The sequence below is a fragment of the Pyrgilauda ruficollis genome, unplaced genomic scaffold (assembly GCF_017590135.1).
Source record: "Pyrgilauda ruficollis isolate IOZ18807 unplaced genomic scaffold, ASM1759013v1 scaffold24, whole genome shotgun sequence".
Lineage (NCBI taxonomy): Eukaryota > Metazoa > Chordata > Aves > Passeriformes > Passeridae > Pyrgilauda > Pyrgilauda ruficollis.
This window is the reverse complement of record NW_024523648.1, coordinates 8,673,425-8,687,449: the sequence shown is the minus strand read 5'-3', so window position 1 is coordinate 8,687,449 and position 14,025 is coordinate 8,673,425. Positions and strand designations below refer to the sequence as shown.

Below are 14,025 nucleotides of genomic sequence, written 5' to 3'. Positions count from 1 at the left end.
GAGTGTCCTTGACCCCTACACCACGCTGGTCATGTGCTTTTATAAATGCCTATACATTGATCAGTCTGAAAACTTAGTGGTCCTGGAAAAACTATTGAAAAAAGGTTCTTTTTTAGCTATTTCAGTTTGTTATTACAATCCATCACGCAGTCACACACACCATACACCTAAGAGGGGTAACACAAAGGGGCTGAGGGAGGATGAGGTGGTTTTAGTTGTTGGCAATGCCAATGTTCACTGAATGTCAGTTTTAGAGCATGCTGCTGTCAAAGCTGAGGCTGCACACTGTCCAGCCAGAGCAAGGAGAAGTTCTGATTCTCTGTATGCCATATTATTTTGTTCCTTTAAACAAAAGCCTCTTTAAAGTTTTGTAACAGTTCCTCTTACCTCTTCTGTATATTCTTTCTTCAAGGGGGCACCAGCAGTTACCTGAGAACAGGTAATAATAAACAAGCAAAGTCATCACACATTGATACTTGTCATACCCTAAGGGCTCTGAAGTGCAATTTTGCCTGCTTTCTGTACTGCCAGCTAACCCATACCAGTGCACAAGCATCACAGCCTGACTGCAGCTTGTGTTGTATTCCAAGCTGCACCAGCACACAAACAATAGCAACACCTCCTATTGTATTTGGGTAGCAAAACACAGGTAGTGCCTCAGCAATTAGCTGCAAAAGACTGCTAGGGGAGACAGCTGGATCTCATTCTATGTGCTGTTACAGCACACCAGCAGTGCAAAGACAATAGGCAGCAACTCCCAACAGCTGAGGAAATAACAGCAACACAGAAGAACATAATCTTTGATGTTCTTTAATTACTGCCCATGGCAAGGAACTGCATGCAAGTAATTTGTTGGAAAGCACAAAGGTATACATGCAAAGTGCATCACGAGGGTGATCACTGGGATACTGTACTGAGTCTCCAAGGAGCACATAACGTCAATGCCAGGCACCAGACTTTTGTCTCTAGCATTAGTCCTTTTTATAGTTAACCTCCCAGTAAAATATCTGATACTCTACATGCCTCAGTGATGAATGCATCACATTTGTAAACAAATGAAACCTTTAAACTTCTAAGGACACAAGTGAGACAGAAATAGAGACAGTTATTAAGACATATTTAAGTCCTATTTTTGCTAGATTGAGTGATAACACATGTGAAAATATACTTGCTTTGATAGGATGGAGAAATATAATTCAAAATAAAGAAAACATGCATCAGAACTGTACTAAAATGATAGAAAATTATATCATTACATCAACCTGAAAGACTGAAAAAGGGTAGCTCAGCTTTAACTCTTAGAGAAGATTAGCTGTAAGGGAAACCATGCCTTCTAAAATTTTGTGGCTGTGGAAACAGCTCTGGTATTTTCCCCCAGTGTGACTGTTTCCCTGGCAGCATCATTCTCCAGCATGCTGCTGGGCAGATGAAAGTGCTCCTAGGAGTTAAGTGTCTGTCTGCTTGGCTAGCAGAGTCTGATCTGATTGCACATTCGGGGAGCATTTCTACAATCAGTAATCTGCAAAATCTGTTTGTGCCTTAGACAGCAAAAAGTGATACAATGGTAACTCTTGGTACCCTCGGAAAACAATTGCAAAATTTCACCAGTTACTTCAGCATCCGCGAGGGAATTAATCTGAGCAAAATAAAAGGACATAAGGGGTACCCTTTACTGGAGTGAGAGAAATCTCAAAACCTTCACTAACAATGTTCTCTACTTCCACTCACATACTGCAACTTGAACTCGTCTCATTCCTCCTCAGCTGTCAAACTGCCCAGCCTGTGACAACTTCACTGCACTTACAAATGCTGTTTCAAAAGGCAGGGGAAAGAATATCTATGTATTACAGCTTTTTTTTTAAAATGCAACAAGCTTCCCTTTCTCTGTAAGATATAGTACTTCTTCAGAGCTCTCCTGTCCCTCATCTTTCATTTGTGGCTTAATTTTAGAGACAGCATTAACTTTAGTGATAACATCTATACAATGAAGTATCTCAGAAGGGTTATCTAAACACTGCCCCAGAGACTACCCCAAATATTTCTTAAATCAAGATATTTTACTTATTTCAAATATTAGCGACAATTTGATTTTTCCAAGAAAGGTGCAAAAACTTACATTTGGCCCACCTCCATGCATCTTCAAAGCCCTCACTGTAGCAACAAGTACAACCACACTGGGAACCAAGCCAGATGCTCTGCATTTGATGTTGAAGAATTTCTCCATCCCAATGTCAGCACCAAAGCCAGCTTCAGTTACTGTTAAACATTAAAAAAACAAAACAAAACCACACATTGAACATGCTTTTGGTCAAACACTGGGGGATATTTCTACTTCAGCACACAGTGCACTTAAATACACACCAGTACTCAGTTTTGAATGAACTTTTAAATAGAGGTCTATTTACATTACTGAGTCTTCTCAACTCAGAAATAAATTCTCTTATTCTTATATGTACAATATGCCATCAAAGGTAGATCCATGGTGGAGGGGAAAACCAAGCAATCTGAATTAGTTTGAATCAAAGTACTTAAAAAATACATAATCCTCTAAAATCACTGTTTTGGTGTAATTATGTGTAAAATGATTGCAAATTCTCAGATATAAGACTTTCTTACATTATTCCTCCTCCTTTGATTTCTCTAAAGATGTACTTTCATCACCATTAATGGACCTAAATTCTTCTAGGTTTGCAGAACTCCTGGTGATCTCTTGCTTTTGTGGAGAGGATGTTTAGTTATAAACACAAACCAGCAGTTACAGTCACATCTTAGTGTTGAATATGCTGTTAAATAACTAATTTAATAATGGGATTTTGCACCAAAGAAGTCAGACATGAATGTAACATGACTCAAGAGAAAAATCTGTGCAGAATTAGGATACACCTGGCAAAGTATGTTTAGTGGACCTACAAATAAAGAGAAGACAATCTGTATTAAAGGATACCAGTCTCTTCAGAGTGAATTTGTTCTGATTTGTCAAATATAAATTATTTTGATTGCTTCTTTTAAAATCCAAGTAATTTCTTTATATAAAACAAAGACAAGCACAGAGCAAATAAAAAAAATTAAGGGATTAGTTCTCCTATTGGCTGAAAATTTACTGATGCAACCATTTCCCACCAGAACACATTAAAGAGCTGGGCTCAGTGCACACCTCTCAGAGATGTGAAGGGACTTTAAGGCAGACAAGTCAGGGCAGGAAAACAGCTTGCTCCAGAGGCTTCTGGACCTGACTCCAAGCAGGGCTGGTAATGTGTTCTCATAGCCCAAATCAACTTGTAAAAACTCGTAAATTCCCTTCTCTTTCTCTCTTGTCAGCAGTTTTGTCTCTCATGCTTAGGAGGGAAAGGGACCACAAACGGCTGATTGAACATTTCAGGACTGGGAACCCTCAGCAGGGTCAAGGAGGAGGACACACAGATCTGCTCTGTTGCTGTGGCAGAAAGCATCTCACTGTTGGCAGCCAATGCACTTTAGGAAGTCCCAGCCTTTGAGCATTTGTCCTAACCCCGCTGGTCCTTTTCCACCTCTTCGTTTTGCACAGGATGAAACAATTGCCTGGATCTGTTCTAGGGAGGAAATGGCTGCTGGGGCTGGGAGAGGAAGCAAGTAGTAGCAAACAAGGGGGTGGGCCTGCTGGGGGGAGCAGGGACCTCTTGAAATAGTAACATGGCAAGTGTCATGATTAACGTTCTCCTCAATCATTGTAATAACTATACCATCTTTTTCTAAATAGCCCTGAGAAAAACAGACACACCAAACATGGGAAAAAAAAAAAAAAAAAAGTTTACACAAACGCAGTAATTCATAGGAGCAAAGCTAATGCCAGGATAAGTCACATTAAAAGCAGAGCCAGGGATCACATTTCTGCTTTCCAGTAACCCTCATTCTTCTTCTCCAGTCTCTTATGTGGCATAGGGTGATTAATGGCAATCCTGAATTAGGAATATATAACCACGATCAATCTTTAATATAAACAACAGATAAACTACCAAGTGCTTGAGAGGGTGGGAAAATAATTTGTCTCTTACAGAGATTGCCAGCACATATACATAGCAGTCTCCTAACATTTCCAAACAAAGTTTCCAGGGAGTTAATCCATTTCATGCCAAGCCTTTTCAAGGGTCAGCTTCCCTCTGAGAAAGGGGGGATTGCAAGTCTGCCTTTCAGTGGGAGAAAAGCAGAGATGTCAGCCTTCCACAGCAACTGCTTGCACAGCAAGCCACCCTTCGGGCAGCCCAGGCAGCCGGGGCTGTGCATATTCCTCTATTCTTTGCAATCTTCCCATTGATACAGAGGATAAAATTCACTTTTGCCTAAACAACCCAAATACTGTGTCAGAGTTCACCAGAGTGAGTGCTACAACATGGAGACAGGGATTTTTTCATTGGAAGTGGAGGAAAGGGAGACAAACGTCAGTGCTTTCTCCAGTGTGCGGAAGGAAACAGGATGTAGTAGAAAAGCTGCCTGGATGAAAGTTGCAACTCCATTTTATTTCCTCCAAGGAATATTAAGAAGATAGAATAACATGCCAAGCTATTATATTTTAAAATCTTTGTGCCGAAACACTTAATACAAGTACTTTCAGATTGTTTCCTGCTTTCAAATGAAAGCGTCAATGAAAAACACAGACTGTGAATGGGAAGTTTCAAACTACTCTACATTTAATGATCATGAGATAAACCAGCTAATCACTTTAAATGTAACAGAAATTGAAAGTAGCACGTGGTGCACTAATCACTTCACAGGCAACAACAGAAAATTAAAGTACTACTCAGGTGTATTTATTTTGACAAGAATTTCTCATACATAGCTTGCCAATAGCAGAGAATTACAGGTGAACTCACATAAATTTTGGGCAACAAACATCTCCTTTAGTAGCTGTGGTCTGCTGTACTTAGCTGAAGAGAAGTTTGTGACACAAGCATTGCTACCTGCCCATACATTTTTGCCCAGCTTCAGCTCCCCTGCCCCAGATGCCTGTTTATCCCATGCCCTGCCAAGCGACCATTTCCCAGCTCCATGAATCACAGCTGCCTGGGCTGCTGCCCTGAAAGCAGGTAGGGGGTTTGGAATAGATACCAGCATGGTGTTAATTGCTTGCTTTGATTTCCAGGTCACAAACACAGTTCCAATGCAGTTTTAATGAAAGTAAAGAGGTAAATGATTTGCCTTCAGCAAGTTCACAGAAAACACAAAGGTATTTGCACTACCAGGCTGAGAACACAACTCCATGGCAAACATATACTAGATCAGTGTTATTACAGTCCCAGGCCCTGTTTTGCCTTCTGAATTGCCTCCTTGCACTGACAAGACTCAATGATGAGCTGGACAAGTACTAAAAGATTATCTTCTGGGTGCAATTTTCACTCAGTACAGCTCTCTGGACTCTCACTGTGTGGTCATATAAAGTGCAAAACCTAAAATGCAAACCTATTGTTTGATTTTGTGCTTCAGTTTTAGAGCCTAAGCATGATAAAGAACATTGGAATGAGGATTAAAAATTAAAATTTCAAGTATCAGCAGTGCATGAAACCATTGCATTGCTGTTAAGAGTGGGTTATAGGTCAAACCTAGCAATTAATTTACATATACATCAGAAATAAACTGCATCAAAATGGTCAAATAAGGTCAAATAATTTGTTCTCATTAAATATCCACATGATTGTGACCAAAAGCAGCTCATTCTTACATATCTGGGTAACTGTGGGATCTTGGGTCAAAAAGCCAGTAGGCAAAACACAACATGCAATTGCCACAGGTCTTTCTAGAGATCATTTATGTGACATCTACTTCACCCAATCCTGCTACCAAAATCATCAATAAACCACAGTTTTCTTTCAGAGCAAGAACCCAAAATATCGAAATTAGGTAAGGTAATGGGAAAATGGGGAAGGAGAAGCCCATAGGGGTGAAATTGGGCAATAGAGAGAAGTCTGTTGGGTGGTGCAAAGTCAGAACAAACTCTCTTCACTGGAGTCTTTAATTCTACTTCAGGGTTCAGCCAAATGAACAAATCACTCTCATGATTTTGTTTCTTGTTTATAATTATCATAACCTCCTTCATGTAATTACTGCCTTACCAAGGACATCTAGGAATCACCTACATGTGACATTAGCTTAAATAGACAGTGTCGTATGTTGAGCAGCTAATCAGTTTTCACCATCATTCTTAATACAAAATCTAATTTTTCTCCATCTAAAAATACATCTATCTTGCTAAAGCTGCATAAAGTGGTTCCACATTACTCTTCCATTGATATAGTGCTTAAAAGCCTTACAGAAAGTGATGTTTAGAATATTTTTCAAAAAGCTATTTCACCCACAATTGAACTTGATGTGTACTGAGGGTAATTTCTAATGAAAGTATCTTTTCCCTAGTCAGCCCTTTGTATCAACAAATCAATGTCAAAATAAAGCATTTGTACTATAAAGGGCCAAGGCAGATGCACACACATGAGGCGAAGCTTGAGGACGAATTGTGAGCCTGGATTCCTGAACAATGTAAAAGGAAATGGAAACTCTGAGCTGCAAGTTGCCATTTACTCCCCACATGTAAACATATCTGTTCTAGTGCAGCTGTCTGCTGGTAAACTCGGGAAAGGAAGAGCTCAAAGTCACAGAAGCACATGAACTGTGAACCTGGAACTGGAGATATGCTAGCTATAAAGTACTGATATGTTCTTTTTTAAGTGAAAAATACCAAGGTGTGCTATCGCCAAAATAAACCAGGATGATCAGTGATTTCTGTAACAGGATATCACATTTTTGTTAGTATAGCTAGGGATGAATAACCAGATGTTTGTCCATTTTCACTCTAGCAATTATTTGATGTGAACTTCCATTATTATGACTGATTTTTGGAATGCAACAAATACTTTTTTTCTCCCCCACCCCTCCCCCCAACAGAAGGAGTCTTCCTGTTCATTTTTCTTTCCAAGCATTCTCAGATGTCATGGAACACAGGAACTCACTGCTACCACTGCTGAACACAAAGTCCAGCAGAAAACTACACATGAATAGCCTGAGCATTTTCCATGCCATGAAGAAAATATTTTGCACTGGTTGTTAAAATCTTATGTTGATGTTGTGAAGTCTAGAAGAAAAGGTAATAGGAAAAATATTTGCCCCTAAGTTTAACAGACTAATTGGATGTAGTCTGCACTTTCCATCTTTTGCTAAAGAAAGATGCCAGGGCGGTATTTGCCCTGCCGACACCAGGGCACTGGAGGTTTCTGATTGTTGACACCCAATCCATGCTTTTGACTGAGCCAGCAGATATGGCAATTCATTCTGCCTTCCTTCAAAGGACACTTATTATCTCCTTTGGCTGAGTCTCAGGCCTCGGCTAACAGTCACTGCCTGCTGGCAGCAAGGGCTGCACAGGAAACTTGGCTCCCAGGGATACACTTAATTTAAGTGCTGGTTCCCTTGGGACTCCATAACAAGCTATTTCAATCTTTTCCTCAGAAACATTTATTTTTCCATAAGAAAGTAATTTTACCATTGAAAAGCAGAGCGGCTTTAAATGAGAAACTAAAGGTTACCTCATAACCTCTCACAGTTACTCACTTTTAATATCAATTGCTGTTAACTTTCCAAGAGCATCCCATACATTAAACAAAAGAATATTCGCAATGATTCATACAGATCATTCCCAGACTATAGACAAAAAAGAAGTATAGAAAATTCATTTATTTACTCCAAGCCAGACAGGTGAAGAAAACTTTTAAATCGCAGTCCTCTGACAATTAAGGATACAATTCCTTTCTGTGGGTGTTAAAGGCCTGTTTATGTATGTATGCTGCAGATGTTGGACTTTAAATTCAGGGTGGGAATCAAACTGAAAACTCCAGGAGCTGGCAGGAGTAGCACTGTGTGACGGAAAGCATGCTCTGCACATCTCCACAGCTTTGCTTGCTTCCCTGCCTTGAAAATATGCAGAAGTGCAACTGCAGTGATTCCAGCCTCCAAACCACCAATTTAGGGCATGGTTTTACACCGTGGCTGAACCAAATGTGCACCCTGACTTGCTGAAAGGGTAATTCTTGTTCATTCTTAAGTCTTCTACCTTTCTCTCCTGCTCTGTCCCGCTGCCCAGATGTTTTTGGCATCCATTTAATTGGAAGGTAAACTGTTGCAATTTGCTAAACAGAAAGCAAAAACATACAAAAACACAGTGCAAAAACAGTTGTCAGTTTTTCCACTGGGCTATATTTGAATTAGTTGAAGTAAGACCAGACAAGTATCTGAACATGTTCAAACAAGCAGCAGAAGCTAGGGAAGGAATGAAGATACATTTTAGCAGTGGAAAACTTAATTCTTCCTTAGCCACCTTGTCAAACCATATTCCGATACTTCGAATGTAAAATTTGACATTTTCTTGCAGCTCACTATAGTAATGAGCTCATTATTTAAATTTATTACTAGAGATTAAAAACAGAAGATGTCTAACAAGTTACAAATGATTCATTCTAATAGAAACTAAGTGAGCCGAATGTGGCTTCATGGGCTACATGTTTCTTGGAATCGCTCTGCTAAGCCTGCTGAGCTTTACAGTCACTTTCTCTTAATTTCTGCGTCCTATACTCATGTAAAGATCTGTAACTCTTAGGCTAAGTGTTGGGCTCTGACATGAACTGCAATGCATAGCTGAATACACTAACCAAATATACACAGTCCCTGCTTTTGTAACCTCCTTCTGTTACAACATTAACCAGAAAAATTCAAACAAAAGAACTGTGAATTTTAGGCTGCCTCTTTCACCATTCATAGCACGTTTTCTTTGAGGTAAGAGAGTAACATTTGCTCATAAGACAGACGACCACGTTTGGAGCACAATTAATGGCACAGGAATAAGGCAATTACATTACATACTTTAAAGATCACCATGGTCTTTGGCAAAAGAATTATTAGTCTTCTGGTAATTACAAAATTAAAACCTCACCACCTCTTTATTTAGAGTTGCGTGGAAGGAATAATTAACAGCAGCACTGATGGCTCTTCATTTAAGGCCATTCTTTTACAATTCTGCAAGGAGTACATTAACTTATGGTACTCGCGGTATTTCCCTAAGGGCTTAAAATAAATTTCATCACATTTAAACCATGTTACTCAATGCATTTCTCACTACTATACTTTCATCTACTTCCACTATTAAAAGACACAGTTGGCTGAAGCACCTTTCATCAGAGTGAAACTGCTTTCTCTGGAGCTCTCAAGTTTTGGGTCCTTCTACACTCCCCTTAAAAAAGCTACTGAAATGGACTTTGAACATGCTTTGAGAATTGATGTTACAAGCATCTGGAAAACACTAACTTCAAGGGGCAGGCAGAGAGCCTGACAATTTCTTCCCTGGAAAAGTTCTAAGCATTTCATCAAATGGTCATGAAACAAAACATGCTTTAGCACCAATACTGTACTGTTTTGTGAAAAAGAAAAGAAGGGATGCAAAGAACCCTGTTTTTGAGACAAACTACCATTTTGGCATATGCCCTGGAAGAGGACATACTTTCTGAAGGGCAGCAGAAACACAATCGGGCAATGGGTGATGACGCAGGTAGTGATGAGGAACACAATTTTTTGCAGCCAGACAAGCTACCATCAGAACCTATCACAACTCGAAGAAAAAAATCCATTTAAGCAGCACCTGCCACTACACGCTGGGCTGTGAGTGCCCTCACTTGCCTTCAGACGGGCATGGCTGGGATAGGGGGGAGCCCAGGAAATCGCGCTGCCCCTCGCCCTCGTCACAGAACAAAAGCATCTATCTGTGCACGGACAGCACAAGAGTGGCGGCGGCCGAGGCTGCGGTGAATGCCACACAACAAAGGCCGCTGAATCCCGATGATCAATGCTCTGTCACTTGCGCACCACCCGTGGCACGCCAGGCACAGAGTGATCCATCACTGCCGTGCGAGCCCAGCCCGCAGCGCACGCAGCCATTGGCCCGGGCAGCCGCAGGGACAGAACTGCCCCCAACTCGGCACCGAGGCACGCACTTGGAGAAGATTCTCCACTCTGCCCTTCTACAATCCGGGGAGCACCTGCATACTGTGATAATGATTTTGCCCATGACTCAGACACTGTCCTTTCTGTGTACACACGTAGCACAACCCTCTCCCAGAAGGACATACAGGATCTGGTTTTATTTCATCCCACTTGAGTCTTTGCTAGGAGACAGAATGCCTTCCTTGCATGGTTGGCCTGGGAGAGGACACCAACAACAATATTGACAGCACAACTACATCTTTTAGAAATTCATGGCAAAGGGCATCTCCTGTTATGTATCCCCAGGAAGAAGAGTATTATTCCCTTGCATGAGCAGTGTGTCTTGATATAAAAGTGGCCTAGTGAAACATCTGATGCAAAGGCTGTAAATTACTCTACAAGACCACCCCAAGAGCTTTGCTGGAGAGTTCTGTGAGAGTGGAAATTATTCTACAAAAAGTGCCACGTGTGTATTAAACACATATAAAAATGTACGATATCAATAAACAGAAAGACGTTCCATGGAGACAGAGAACGCCAGGTACTGCTAGTAGTATTTTAGGAGACAGGAAATAATGCCTAGGTGGGAGAATGTGCAGCATAAGCCACAGAAGAGCAGAGCAGGGTAAAAGAAGCAGGCAGGTAAAGCCCACTGTGCTGCACAGACTTCATGCAATAGCCACATGTATGAAGAAATGCAGAAGAAGCAACTTTGGAAATCATGGAAAGTTTTCATGGAAGCTCTCAAATACCTTTTGTAGGCAGGCATTAGTATGGTTGCAATCACCTGCATTTTTAAAATATATACAAAACTGGTATTTGGACCTCTACTCAAAGTGTAAGATTGATGAACTGCAACAAACTAATTAATATGTTATATTTGCTGTTTTCCCTATAATTTTTGGATAAGGAAAAAAACCTCAACTGGTTAAAACTGCTCTGGAAAATAATTGTGTCTGTTAAACGACATGATGTCATGCGTAATTTATCCTACAGAAAGAATTACAAGCTGAGGAGAGAGACAGTACTAAGGTCACACACCAACAAATCTCATCTTCCTACATGGAATTCCCAACTAAAAATGCAGTCAAAACCAAAACCAAACCAAACCATAATTCTGCTGGTTTGCACGACAAATCCTTGCAATTGCTCATGGCTAAATCAATTCTTTAATGCCTATGGTGAATTTATCCACTTAATCACAATTCATGCAATCAGGGCAACAGAATTGCCATTGCAAACTACCCATTACCATTTCTGAAATATTTCTACATTATTAGTTGTGCCTCCTTACTACAGATTATAAATTATTAATTTTTTTTTCAATTCCTCTTCATAATTGCCCATCATCTTGTCATCTTAGCTACTCTATCATCCTTTAGCCCTCCCCCACATTTTTGTGCTTTCTTGCTCCTTGTGCAGTGAAGAGCCCCAAAACGTACACTGAATTCCTAATCAGCTTCTGGACAGGCTGAACCTGCAACCCTTGATTTATGGAGCTGTTACTCAGTCTCTTGGGAGCTCTGTTTGAGATGCCGTAGATGGAGGCAGCACAAAGGTACCGTGTCCTCATGCATGCAAAGCATCTGCTTGTCCCTGAAGCTTCATTCCCACTCAGGGCTTGCAGCCTGTGCCAAGCTGAAAATATTTTAGAAGCATGTGCCTTATTCCTGCAGGTAGCAAAGTTGAAGAGCTTGAGACTGTCAGCTTCAATAAAGCTGTCAGCGTAGAAAGCCAACAATAAAGAGACCAAAAAATAGGCCCGCCATGTAAAAGACAGGAAGGCCACCCAAAATTTAAAAAATGCTGTAACCTACACTTTCCCTTATTGTAGTAATCTAATCTGTTTCCTCAATCAAATCAAATTAATTAAACAGCAGCTTTATGAAACTGCAAAAATTAAATTACAAGGTCAGAGCATTAAACTGACCCTGAGATACCATTTTGGATATTAATCTTTTCTTTTAATGTATTATTTTATAGAACCAGAGAGCAGCATTTGAACACTTTCAAATATTGTCAACATCTGACCTTCAAAAGCACTTTGGCTATTTGCCAAAACACCACTCTTCCCATTAACAAATCATACTGGCCATACATAACCTAGCACTATTTGCAATCTCATTAACATGTTTAAAAATGGTTTAGAAACAAATTTACATCCCTAGACATGAATTCTTGAACTTTTCTTTAAAGCTAATCCAATTAGATTATAAAATCAGATATGTAATCAGATATATGTTTTCAAAGAGAAATAACTATTTTTCAGTAATTATTTTCTGTTAAAATACCCAGCATACAATAATACATATTATTTGTTGCCTGAAAACTAAAAAACCCAAACAAAGCAACAATTTAAAGTTAGCATCTTTTCAGAGAAATCACAGTATTTTTATTTTATATTGTATTACCATAGAGTAGTTCACTTCTGAGGAAAAAACAAAACATCTGTAAATAAAAATATTTGGAAGCCTTAGCATCTGCACTTTTCTTCCAGGAACATCTAAAGACATAATCTTAACCTTTTCCCCAAACCACATTATTTTAATTGGGCTCATAGAGAGGGCAGCACAGGATGAAAACATATCAGAGCTGTGATCCTGAATAAGAAAATGTAGCTTTAAATAATAGTTTTTGAAACCCCTGTTAACAGAGCTCTCAGTGTGCCTGAGCTTATGGAATACTAGCAGAAAACAGAAAATCAACTCTGCAAAATGTAAATTTGTACTAGATGATATTAAAACTTTGCCTACTATAATTACTGTAATCAAAAATGGAAATACATATATTTATGTCCTTTTCAGGTTCCATGTTTGTATTGACTTCTCTGGAGCCTTGATGAATTAAGTCAGCCGTTCCAAAAGCAAATATACAAAATAAATAAACAAACATTTCCCCCTCAGTATGTGTACATTATTAACAATTTTAATTATAAAAGCTTTCAGAAAACAAAACATTTCTGCCTGCAGATTCAGAATGAGTCAGAAAATAAAAAGCAAACACTGGTTTCTCCAACATGATGTAAACATCTGAAGAAACCTAATTCTTACACAAGTTGTGCATAAAAAGAACATTACGTTTCAGGATCAAAAGGTCAGTAAACCAAACAAACAAAAACCTAATAAAGAGCTAACATTTTCAACTGATATTAAAAATAAACCATCCACGAAAATTAAAATTCAGCCTTTGAGATAGGACTTGAACTCTTTATGCATACTCTGCCCTGCTGACCCTTGCTAAAGGGTGTAAGTCAATATGAAATACTCACAAATGGAGAGAGGATGATGGATTTTCTGCCAAATAACCCTAAGCAAAAGTAACGCTGTTAGCTGGGGAGCCTGCTTTTATTTCCTTTGCCAAGCGATGAATTAAGAGAACTTCCTAGCATACACGATGTTTTACTGTTTGCAATTTTTTTAACCCCTGGTTCCTTTCTTCTTATAAATAAAAACAATACAACCAGTTGGCAACAAGAGAACAAAAGGAACTGCTTCTTATGTGTTGGGAGTTTTAAAACTAGGTAAGATTGCTAACTTGGGGAAGGAAGGGAAAATGAACAGAAGGTGCAATGTCATCAGTTTCTACTCACTAGAATGGTATTTTATTTATCAGGAACTGGGCAGTGCCTCTACTTTCTGAATGAATGACAGATCCATCCTATCTATTTTTACCTCTGAGTAACTATCCCGAGACTGAGAATAATGGATAGCCCTTAACAGTTGTACACTCCATTTAGTTTATGAATATCACCGCCAGACGAAAGAGTTGTGTTAATCTCTAACATGCTGCAGAAGAGGTCAGCATACAGGACTTTAAAATACCATGTCAGCTTGTAAGTAAATTCCTGATGCATGTTTAAGTACTGGCAGCTGCTGTGGCTCCACAAAAGCCCTGTTACCTTAAAGTTCCTGTTACAGCACTGCTTGTCATCTCCCCATTTGCTATGGCGAGACAGCTTTTGCCCCCAAGAAAGTTCATAAACTGAAAGAACACATCGGGAAGAATGGGATTATACGTGGAGGCATAGAGGCTGAA

The 14,025-nt window shown here is 39.6% G+C and overlaps 1 protein-coding gene across 1 annotated transcript in view; it reads right to left on the bottom strand.

Moving 5' to 3' along the window:
• MTHFD1L (methylenetetrahydrofolate dehydrogenase (NADP+ dependent) 1 like) overlaps nucleotides 1-14,025 on the bottom strand; it is a 138,139-nt gene that overhangs the window by 63,082 nt on the left and 61,032 nt on the right. The window contains exons 17-18 of the mRNA XM_041470074.1: nucleotides 2,117-2,256; nucleotides 388-429 (exon numbers count right to left, since the gene is read on the bottom strand). Of these exons, the coding sequence (XP_041326008.1) occupies nucleotides 388-429; nucleotides 2,117-2,256 (182 nt within the window). The remainder of the gene's footprint in view (nucleotides 1-387; nucleotides 430-2,116; nucleotides 2,257-14,025) is intronic.